Raw genomic sequence first — 12,358 nt, forward strand, 5'->3', positions numbered from 1 at the left:
GTGTGTGTGTGTGTGTGTGTGTGTGTGCGTGTGTGCGTGCGTACGTGCCCACGTGCGTGTGTGGGTGCTTGTGGGCGCATTTTCTCCCAATGGTGCCTCACAAAATTAACCTTTCAAACCCCATACAATAATAATAATAATAATAATAAGTTTAATAATAAGTTTAATAATTATGATGCACATATCACAATCATAAATAATGAAGAGGAAGCAGAAGAGGAGAAGGAGAAGAGCACAAAATGGAGAGAAAAGTAAAAGTTATAGAAGTGGACAAAGATTAAGAGAAAGAAGTCCTGAAATAAAAACAAGGGAGAAGAAAAAGAGGATGGTGAAGAGAAAGTGATGACATGGAGGTGAATGAGGAGAAAGAGGAGAGACACACTGTAAAGATTAGAAAGAGGAAGATCATAATTTCAAGACCAAGGATGCTGAAAGGGAAGACCAAGATAAAGAAAATGAGGAAATGAAGAAAACGGATGAACAGCACAAATAAAGAAAAAAAGTGAAAAGGCTGAGCAAAAAAAATGACTGAAGGATGACTGAAGACAATTGTAAGAGGGACAAGAAAGAAGATGAAAATGATCAAAAAGAGGAAGAAAATGGATGATCAGGAAAGGTGACAATGTAGACGATGGGAAAGAAAAAGACAATGTAGAAGAAAGAGAAGTGGAAGAAAAGGACGAGAGTCACAGATGAAAAACAAGACGCTGAGGAAAGACAAGAGAAAATGTAGATTGAGGAAAAAATGGACCTGCAAAACCAATAAGAGAATGAAGAGAAAGGGAAAGAACGGGAAGAAAACGGACAGCAAAGATATAAATAGAAGGTGAAGATGAGAAGACTAACCCCGGACGAGGACACTTGAGGCGCACACCTGGAGTCGGATCTCAGCTGGCGAGCCGCGACTTCCCCGCCCCGGACGCTAAAACGCATAACGAGGAGGGTGAAGAAATATACAGTATGTGTGACATGAATATGGAGGAGGAGAAGTGTATATGAGCGCGCTGCGCCGCAAATTAGCCCTGAGCTCATTTTTAAAGGCTGAAAATGAGTCCGCTGGCAGCAAAGTTCAGCCAGCGGCAGCCAGAGCCAAGTGTGTAATGAGGTGAAAGAGAGAGAAACACACACACACACACACACACACACAGTCTCAGGCAGAAGTTGTTCCTTACTCCCACATGCGTTCACACACACACACACGGGCACACACACTGAGATGAGGGTGTGTAGAGGCTGTAAATAGAGGGTATTAAAATGTTTTTGGCAGCAAACTCTCCAAACTCGGGAGCAGAACTGTGGTTTCCTCCTCTTGCTCTTTTTCAATTTCAAAATAATTATGTGTATATAAGTCCTAGTATATTATGTTTATGTTCATATTATATTTATATATTTTAAACTTGCTTTCTCTCTCTTTCAGACTGGTTTTTATCTCTCTAGAACAGGTCGGGTGATTTAATTTCATTTTATTTTATTACAATATTCACAAATTCCAATCAGTGAATTGATATATTACGGATTTAATTCAAAGGGCTAGTTCACATAAATTGTACAAAGCACTAAATATGTTCAGCTGAACCTAAATCATAAGTTATCATCCAAAATGAATATTAGATGAATATGAATATGTCCTTGTCATAGTGTGCTGTTCTCTTTGAGATAGTGAACTGGAAATCAAAGTACTTTAACGTTAGGAGGAAATGGTGAGATACGTGTTCCAATGAAATATCGAGCACTGTGGAGTGTGTGATGTCACCAACCATGGTTTCCATCAGAGCCATTCAAACTACCGACGGGCTCAGACAAAACAGCATCAACAGAAATTTCTCATGTGAAATAAGCATAACTGGTGTTTTTTTATGATCTGAATTTTACTCGTTTTAAAAGACAGTTAACCATAACAATTAGCATTTACAGATTTCCATAGACTGGACCAAAAGCATAAAACAAACTAATCATTTGTTAAAAATTATAATGATGGTGGCCATGATAATAGCAACAATAATGATGATAATTATCATAAATAGACTTAAATCGCACCCCAAGAAAAAGTAAAGAAAATGAGAAAAACAATTAAAAAAAGGTTATGCTATTCCGGCTGTGTTATAGTTGAATAGGATTTTACGGTGTTAATTGTAGATTTGAGCAGCTCCTCTATTTTCTTTGTACAATGCATTGTGGGAAAAAAAGGGCCAATTTAGTCTGCATTCTGACATCTTTGAATTGACTTCATTTTGTCACTTTTCCGGCGTGAACACCCTTCAGACTTAAAATCCGCCTGGAGTTAGAATGTAGTCTGGCACCGGGACCGAGAAAGCCAGGAACTAACACAACCAGAAACCAGATTAGATCAGTGATGTTAGGACCCAGACTAGGATTCAGACTTCAAAGTGCTCATATTATGCTCATTCTCAGGTTCATTATTAAATTTACAGGTTGTACCAGAATAGTTTTACATGGTTTAATTATTAAAACACAATATTGTTAAACTGCATATTTCTGCAGCTCCTCTTTTCACCCTGTGTGTTGAGCTCTCTGTTTTAACTACAAAGTGAGACATCCCACTTTTGTTCCATCTTCGTTGAGAGTCGCACATGCACAGTACCTAGGTAAGGACTACTAGCCAGTCAGAAGCAGAGTATGAGGGCGTGCCCTGACAGTACCTAGGTAAGGACTACTAGCCAGTCAGAAGCAGAGTATGAGGGCGTGCCCTGACAGTAGGACTACTAGCCAGCCAGAAGCAGAGTATGAGGGTGTGCACTGACAGTACCTAGGTAAGGACTACTAGCCAGTCAGAAGCAGAGTATGAGGGCGTGCCCTGACAGTACCTAGGTAAGGACTACTAGCCAGTCAGAAGCAGAGTATGAAGGTGTGCACTGACAGTACCTATGTAAGGACTACTAACCAGTCAGAAGCAGAGTATGAGGGCGTGCCCTGACAGTAGGACTACTAGCCAGCCAGAAGCAGAGTATGAGGGTGTGCACTGACAGTACCTAGGTAAGGACTACTAGCCAGTCAGAAGCATAGTATGAGGGCGTGCCCTGACAGTACCTACTGTAGGTAAGGACTACTAGCCAGTCAGAAGCAGATTATGATATACACCACAATAAAGGAAAGGGAAAAAGCCAAAAAGCATAATATGAGCACTTTAAAACCTTTTTTTCCTCCAAGTCTCCACCAATGTCAGTTTGTTTCTGAGACTGTTCAGTCAGACCTCCAGAGGCACAAAGTCACTTTTCACAGTTTAATGAAGCTAGTTATTCACAAACACACAGCAATTGTACACACAAAATGCCTCCAGTCAGGCACACGGAGATTCAAAATGGCCGACAGTTTGTCCGTGTCTTTGTGTGTTTTTGTGTATGCGTGTGTGTGTGTGTGTGTGTGTGTGTGTGTGTGTGCGGGAACAGAGCAAAGTGTTTTGTGTTGACTGAGAAGTTGGCAGCGTCCCAGTGATGGATCCAGACGGACGTCAAATAAAGACGGCTGTGTTCAGCAGCAGAGAGAGGCAGATAGAGGCTCGGGGGGCTTTACGTTGGCTTCACAACGCTCCCATGCCACCATCTTGGAGGTCGACTGGACAAATAGCTGTGTTCAGGCAGACCTGATGCTGAATTCACACTACGTCGGCAGAATGATTAGACCAGGAAACCTTTATATGCTTGCCTAAATTAGCTGTTTTCATCCAAGTAATTGGGCAGTTTTATAAATTAGTTGTATTTGTATTTGTGACACACATCCAGCGTGGTGCTCCTTTTTAATGTGCTGAATTGATTGTATTAGTGGTGTTATTAGATTCTATTTAGATCTGATAGTGATGGAGGTTTTGCATCAATTTTCCACCATTCGGTGGCACATACTGCATGTTGTTCTTATGCTGAGTGGGAGATGTTGTTGTCAGAAATCTTTTATATACTGTAAATGTGTGGTTCGGAATGACCTCTCAGCCTTCCAGCTCTCTAAAGCTCAAAAACGTGCTGTGTTTGCTGGACTTACAGCTGCTAAGAGAATGATTGCAACCCATTGGACCTCATGACATGTCTATCCGTGCATGGGCCATTTCCTTCTTGGATGTTGTGTACATGGAACTGACAGGATAGCCTTGTGCTACAGCCTTGACCTCAACCTGCGCATGGGATTGGTCCCTTGTCTTGAGTCTGTCTGTGTGTGTGTGTAAATGTTTTGTCTCCCTCCGTCACAGCTTGCTTCTCTGTTTTTTTATGTTCCATGTCTCAATGTATTGTTTATAAATGTTTGCATATGTTAATTTTTGAATATCACAAAAAAAGAAGAAATCGTTGTCATGTCCGACATGTACGGAATTGCAACTACTGTAGAAAGCTGATAAAAATTCCTTTACTACTGGATGCTTATTCAAAACTTTGAAAATACCTGTGTACCTGTGGACTAAGCCTCAGACTACATAATAACAAGTGGTCTTTGTGTGCACCTTCTTACCCAGTGTTTCTCAAATTTGGGGTACGTGTACCCCTGGGGGTACTTTGGAGTACTGCAGGGGTACGCTAGTTTTTTTCAAAATGTTAATTTAGAAATATGTCTGTCTATGTTTTCTGTTACACGGTTGTTGTTTAGTATCTATCACTGCCAGCGCTGTATTGTACTTCTATATATGGACCTGTTTTTCTTCCCACCCAAAAAAATTATAGTTTGTGCTGGTCAGGAGGTTCTTGGCTTAACCCTTGTTTTTTCCTTGGGTCAAAGTTTGGGTTGAGGTTTTTTGATCAGAAATATAGGTTTCTTTCAACCAAATTGACCGAAAATAACATTGATGCATGCATGTACGTTGCATGAAAGCCAAAAAACACTAAAAAATACATTCTTTGAATGTTGGTTATTTTAATCAATGCCATAGCATTCGAAAAATCCACCTTATTAAATGATTAAATGTTTATTAACAGTTTCCTGTCTAAACTTTGACATAAGCAAGTTTGTGATTCACTCAACATCCTACGATTTCCTACTAGTCAAAATAATTCATAATTTCAGATTTTTTACACATTCTAACATTAGGTATTACATCATTTAAATTAGGTTCATTGACCATGATTAATTTGAAACAATTAATAAATAAAAAAAGCGTTATAAGAGGGACAAAAAACTTTTAAAAAAGCACTAAAAGCATCGAATTAAAAGAGAAAAGCTCCAAATGAAGGACAAGAAGTTCATGGTCAACAGGAAAACATCACAAGGGTTAAAAAAAATTGAATGGGGAACATTATCAAAAACTGTTTGAGAAGCACTGTAACTCTAACTCTTCTCCCCCCCGCAGCCCTGTCCGGAGGCCTTCAGGGCCAGAGCACCTCCTCCGTCAGCTCGGAGATCAAGTCTGAGGATGAGGGGGACGAGAACCTCCTGCAGGACCCCAAGTCCCTGGACCCCAAAAAGGAGGACGGCGACAGCAAGGACCTGAAATCAATTGAGAGGTTAAGATCTAGGTACCACCCCGCAGACGCTCGCTTCCATCAAACCCCTCCGTTCGGCTGGGACGCACGTTGTCCCCCAAAAAACCCACATGCTCAGAGACCTTCCTTGTTCAAAATGTCGTTAATTAACAAACGTCTCCAGGTGACAGGATCTATTCAAGATGTTGAATTGGACTTTGCACAAACTGAAGTGACAATCTGTGGCTCTTTTTCCTCATGTTTCATTTCTGTGGCGTAGGACAGGAATAATAAACCAGAAAAGGATGCAATTTTCTGCAGAGATCTAGAGAAATTAACATGAAAAATCACTTAATCATAAGGCAGTACTTTCACTTCTAACAAGTTCTAGTATTTTTACATGTAGTATGATATATTCATTGTCGATTAATCTGCCAAATGTTTTCTCGATTAATCGTTTGGTATATAAAATATCAAAAAATTGGGAAACTTGACAATCCTAAGCCCAAGGTGATGTCCTTAAATGTGTTATATTGTCAGTCCAAAACACACAGACATTCAGTTAAATATGATACAGTAAAAAAAAGAAATGAGCAGGAAATCTCCATATTTGAGAGGCTGAAAACAGCTTTTTCTGCCATTTTTTGCATGAAAAACTAGTTTGCAAGTAACTGATTATCAAAATAGTTGGAGATTATTGTTATCTAGCGATCAATTGATTGATTAGTCGACTAATCATTGCCACCCCAGTAAATACTTCTTCCACCACTGGTCGGCAACCACAATCTTATTTTGTTAATTTTGGAGATCAAGGACACAAGGAAGGACTTTAAGCTGTGGGTGTTTTGGGAACCAGGCTTTGGACTTTGATGAAGTGATCAAGTGTGATGAGAAGCAGCTAAATACATCAATTATTACTGAGACTTTTTTGAAATGTCCGTGTCCGCTAGGCATCTCTCTTTTTTTCCAACATGTTGGTCTTTTTGAGCCAAGAAAGCACTGTGAACACAAAGAGAGGTACCTGGGGGACACGCAGCTCCCAGTTGGTCCTATCAGTCTCTCTACGGTCTTGAGCCTGGTTTTAACTGTTTCTCACACAACAGAGTAGGAGTGCTGCCTCAGAGCTGGGGAATCAACACCAACACTATGAAGCTTGATTTATGCTTCTGTGGAGGCTCTACGCAGAGCTTTCTCCGTAGCCTACGTAAGTGGCCTGAAGTTAATTGTTGTGCGTCGATCTCTTTAAGAGAAAAGCAGGGCCTGCATGTGTGTGTGGTAGAGAGAGTGAGAGAGCGATTACCGACTCTAGAGTCATAGTGAGAGAAACAAAGTGTCTCCTCTGTAGAACTCTGTTGCAGGAAAAGTTAACCCTCTCTTTGATTCCATGTTCTTCATGGAGAAGGAGCCGAGACGTGCGTTGCCACGACGTGTAGTCCCATTTTTTGAGAGATGCACGTCCGGCTACGGCGTAGGGTCTGTGTCTTCATGTACCTACATCCTGTAGACTTTAAGCCTTTAGGAAAGTATTGAACATATTTCAGCTATGAAACTAGAGATATTCCCATACCAGTATTGGTATCGCCTCCGATACTGACTAAAACGCTGGTATCGTATCTGGAAGTACTGGAATTTTTATACCCCATAAGTAGTTTATTTATGTTCTTTTTCCGTTGTGACTGACTGTCAAACTGGATACTAAAAGAAAGTTCTGTGGCGTTCATTGTTTGAGAGTTTAACCTGAGTCAGACCGACATAAAGGTAGAAATCATATCAAATCCAAACAGGGATACAGTTGTTAAAACATAATAAAATATATGACACATTGGTATTGGATCAGTACTCGGTATCGGTCAAAACGCAAGTTCAGATATCACAATTGGTATCAGGAATAAAAAAACGGGATTGAACCATCTCTATATGAAACCAAGTCATTATATACACATGCAAGCCGGCTTCATTCGTAGTAATTGAAGGATGAAAAGTGTTGGTTTTGGTTACATTTCCCGCCCTGAGTGCAGCTGAGCATCTTTACCCCTTCAGGTATATTTTACACCTGCAGGATGGCTAAAATTAGAAACATGTGGATCCCAAACCCAAAGATTGCACATGATAGTGGCAGTCATGATGATGATGCATACGGTTTGAATGATGATGATAGAAAACAGATGAAAACTGCTGCCCATGTTACAGGCTTTGGAAACGTATCGTCACATGATCCAGCAAAAGTCTTTTTGGCCGTTTATTCCCACTCTCTAATACGACCCACAGTAACATTTTATAAATTAGCGCCCCTAGTAGTGGCAAAAATTCATAAAGTTTCAATTATTTCAAGAAACATCCATCCACATGGCTTCTTGGTGTGATCTTCTGGTTGTTTGCTGTATATTTTCAGTCACCAATATCACCATGGAAGCAAACAGTTGCAGCCATGGTCCAAAATGAACTTAGTTGTTCACAAGCCAAAAGGTTAGTGAATGCCACTCAATAGATTACCATTGTTTTTTGGCTGGTGAGTGTGGCAAATCTATCAGCCGCTAGGGCTGGGAAATAGGAAGAATATCAGATATTTTAGCGATATTTTAGGGTTGACAATTGGTGCTTTGACACAATAGCTTTACACTTTTCAGAAATAATCATCAGTAATATGTACATACTGTCTAAGTGGGGAAAAGGCAAGTAATAGACGAGCTAAAACAGTCTGGTGAGTTTAGAGAAGTACATAATTTTACTATAATGCAGCCTTTTAAACCAGTAAAAGACAACACTTCATGATATTGATAAGATATTGATATATTGCCCAGCCCTACCAGCCACTTGAATCTTTTACCAGCATTTGGCTGTTAGATGGTACTCATTTTGGACCCTGGTTGCAGCTGTGGCAGATTGAAATATCTAGAACGCAGCACACGATGTCTGCTCCCAAGCCCCGTTCCCTGTTATTTTGTCACTCAATGAATCATCTTGTGAATCTTAACAACATATCTACCGCAGGTTTGTGTTACAATGAGCCTCTACACACAGAAATTTCATTTTTCAAATCCTCCCCTTCCTCCTCCTCTCCTACCCTCATCCCCTGCTTTGTCTTCCCTCGCTCCTTCCCGTGCTCTTCGTTGGTTGCTGTAGCAACAACGACGACGAGGACCTGTCTCCGGAGCAGAAGATGGAGAGAGAGAGGGAACGGAGGATGGCGAACAACGCGCGGGAGCGTCTGCGCGTCCGCGACATCAACGAGGCGTTCAAGGAGCTGGGCAGGATGGTGCAGCTGCACCTGAAGAGCGACAAACCACAGACCAAGTTACTGATCCTGCACCAGGCCGTGGCTGTCATCCTCAGTCTGGAGCAACAAGTCAGAGGTCAGTTCATACCAACAGAATAGACCAAATCTTTATTGTCATTGTTTTCAACAACAAAATACAGTTTAGCAGCTCCCAGAATGCCAGTATAACTGACAAATATGGAAAAACCTGATTTAAATAGTAAAATATAAAAAACCTGTATCATATTATTTTAGTGAGAACTCTTAAATAACTACAAGTAACTAATGTAAGGGAAATCTGTTCATGTTTTGTTACGTGGATTTTTTTTATTTTTTATATATATATTTACTGTATATCGGCCAATATCTCGGAATATCTGATTTTTTAAATAACCAAATATTTGTATCGGTATCGGCCTTAAAAATCCTTTCCAATCAAGACACGTAACCTTTGACCTCAGATACTGCGCCACACTGCTTGGCTTTTATTAGGGCTGCACAATATATATATATTTTTTATCATCATCATGCTTATCAACTGGCACCATAGACTGCAACATCGCGATAGACACTCTGAGATTTTTTTTTTGTTAGTTGATAGAAAATATCAGTAGAAAACTGCAAGTTAAAATGTATATTTTTCAGTTCGATGTTCAATTTGCTCAATAGGAGAATGTTGAAAATGATTTTCCTTTCATTTGTTTCTTATTTTAAAAACTGAAAGCAGTAGAGATGCAAAGCTAAGTCCCTGATCCTGAACCTTTTAGACTATACAGTCATTATCCTGATCTGTTCTAAAGGGAAACTCATTGATATGTACTAATAAAAAAATTATATCATTATTTACTCAGAGACAAACATGGTAAAAAACAACATTTGGATTTCTTGCCTATTTGGTATATTCTACTGTTCTGATTTTTACGTAGGCAACTGTTATATGTTAACAATATTCTAACTTTCTAAAATTCTAAAATCTAAATTGTTTCTGTATTCTAACTTTTAAGATAGTTGGAGAGGGATTTAAGGTGGAATTCAGGCTTGAAGAGGTTGATTTCCAGCACATGAAGTGCCTCCAGAGCGCCAGGAGAGGGCAGCAGTGGGCATCTGTTGAGTGTGTTCAACCGGGCTAAAGTTTTTGGCTTTTTGGCTTCAGTCTCACTACTGATTTAGTCCCCCAGCATAAAGACGTCTCACTGAAAAAACACAGTTAGGACACATTCTCTACAGACAGGAAACCAGAAAGAATAGCACTCTCTCCTCTCTCTCTGTCCAGAGCGAAACCTGAACCCTAAGGCGGCCTGTCTGAAGCGCCGCGAGGAGGAGAAGGTCACTGTGTCCTCGGACGGGGCTCCCCTGTCATTGGCCGCCGCACACCACGCCGCCGCCGCCGCCATGGGCGACGGGTCCAACCCCTTGGGACAAATGTAAAACGCAGCAACATCTCCTCCCCCCTGAATGGTCAGAAGATTTCACTTATACACTAATCTGCTGTTGTACCTTTAACTCAAACCAAATAATCGGAATTCAGAAACCAGTCCAGAAACTTTTTATTTTATAAATCACTTGGTATTGCCATGGAATTTAAAAATCTCTGGCAAACTAAAAATACCTCCAATGAAAATAAGTTGATGGTAATAGGTAATATGATATACATGTTGGTACCTAGTGAATACATTGGAAAAGAATTCACTTTTTATTCTTCCAGGTGTATCATTTCTACTGTCACTCTAATGCAGGAAAGAAATGGTTAAAACATACACAGACAACATGTAGACCAAATCAGATTAAGGTCAAATTTCTTCCATTCCTTGAATGAATTTGGAGAAGTCGGCTAAAAACAGAGGCCATCTTGAGTTTCTGTCTGGTTGTGGGTACATTTTAACAACAGATTGGCAGTAAGTGTGATTTTAATGTGTGACTGTGTGTGTTTGCCGTTGTTCTTTGTTTTCTCTTAAAAACATTTGTATTTGTGTTTGCATGTTGAATCATGGAGCAGCATATTTCCTAAAGTTCTGTAGTCTGGAGGTAACAAAGGTCCTAGATAAAATGCAGTAGTGTCCTAAGACAAAACTGCACCAGGTTTTTTATCTGAAGTAAGGGGTTTTTGTCTTTATTCATACTCTGGATGTTTGTGCAGGTTTCAGGTCATGAAAGTTGTCCAGCAACATCTACATATTAACATTTGTTATGTAAAGTAGGCTACTACTGGTCAGATAGTTATGAAATTTGCTGTGATTATTCATGGTCACCAGAGGACGAATGCTGATGATTTGATCAGCGTTGACCTTTCCACAACCCGGCCAAAATGTCCACTTGTACATAATAATAATAATAATAATAATAATAATAATAATAATAAATAAGAACAGGTAGAAGAAAAAATAACTTTATTTTTATAGCACTATTCAAAAGCAAGAAACAAAGTTCTTTAGATAGAAATGACCAGATAAATAATTTATAAAATAAGAATTGATAGAGCAACAATGACAAGCTAGGTAAAATAACTATGAAACTGTTAACTAAAGTTTATTACTACTACTACTACTAACTAACTACTTATCATTTTACCATTTATTAACAGTAGTTATCAAACAGTGTTACAGCACTTTGAACTAGTTGAATTTGAAGAGGTAACATATAAATGGAGAATAATAACGGTACAAGAACTAAGCCTTGAGGTACTCCATAGGAAAAATTGGAGGCGGAGGATTTAAAGTCACCAATGGCAACACAGAATTTCCATTAGAAAGATAGCTTATTCTAAAACTGTTGTTTAATGTAACGAACATGTGGTTAAAGACAGTTTATTAATGCTGAAGGAGGCTTGAATTTATTTTAATTTCTTTCAAATGGTTTGGATTAACACAAATTCTATATTAACTGCTCCTGCTTCAGCTTCAACTTTGGGAATACACTGGACATTTTACAGCTACTTGACTAGTTTACTTTCTTCTTTGCTGTGATTGCCAACACATGCTCACACCCACGTTCACTCTCTCGCTCTACCACACTTTCACTACGCCCGCACTCTGAGCTATATCTGAAAGTACCCACGCTACTCTAATAACACCAAGTTTCCATTCAAACATTTTATGAATGTCAGCTATCTACATGTAATTAGAAAAGCTATTTGAACTCCAGCGTGACTTTTCCCCGAGTTATTAAGCACGCTGCTACAGCTGTAGGGAACTCTCCCCCCTGTAAATGAGAGACATTATCGTCCCCTCTCTATCATCATCGTACTGTACGAAAAATACGGTACACGTCTTTTCCTGACATTGGAACCTCATTTACCCAGCTGATGGAAATACACTCAATACACTTTCTGTTTGTTGCCTTTGTAACACTAGCTTTAAATTCCCTTGATTGTGGAATCCGATGATTATGCAAAAGGATGCGGTCAGCTCAAGTAATCGCAATCAGGCGATTATGTAATATTTGCAACAGGCCTATTTGAACAAAAGAAATAGAATTTTGATTAGGTTAGCCTCAATTGCCATGGAATTTGATAAACCCATCATGCTCCCCAGAACCTGAACCCTTCCTATTTAGACGCTCTGTGAGCTTTTTCTCAGTGCCCTACTGACAAGTTTAGCCCTACCATTCTTGTTGTGAGGTTAATAGGGCTTTACGGTTAAAGTAAACTCATTTCTTTCTCAGTGTGTGTTTGTGTGTACAGTGTGTGCATGTCCTTCCTAATCCC

The 12,358-nt window shown here is 39.6% G+C and overlaps 1 protein-coding gene across 7 annotated transcripts in view; it reads left to right on the forward strand.

Annotated features, from left to right (window-relative positions):
• Positions 1 to 12,358, forward strand: part of tcf4 (transcription factor 4) — a 371,152-nt gene that overhangs the window by 355,649 nt on the left and 3,145 nt on the right. For 6 of the 7 annotated variants that reach the window (XM_032538895.1, XM_032538896.1, XM_032538894.1 and 3 more), the window contains 3 exons: positions 5,288 to 5,441; positions 8,523 to 8,752; positions 9,929 to 10,079. In XM_032538895.1, coding sequence (XP_032394786.1) covers positions 5,288 to 5,441; positions 8,523 to 8,752; positions 9,929 to 10,079 — 535 coding nt within the window. Of the gene's footprint in view, positions 1 to 5,287; positions 5,442 to 8,522; positions 8,753 to 9,928; positions 10,114 to 12,358 lie in introns of all 7 variants that reach the window. The other variant, XM_032538897.1, reaches the window with a different exon arrangement.

Source organism: Etheostoma spectabile, chromosome 16 (assembly GCF_008692095.1).
Source record: "Etheostoma spectabile isolate EspeVRDwgs_2016 chromosome 16, UIUC_Espe_1.0, whole genome shotgun sequence".
In the NCBI taxonomy this organism is placed as follows: Eukaryota; Metazoa; Chordata; class Actinopteri; order Perciformes; family Percidae; genus Etheostoma; species Etheostoma spectabile.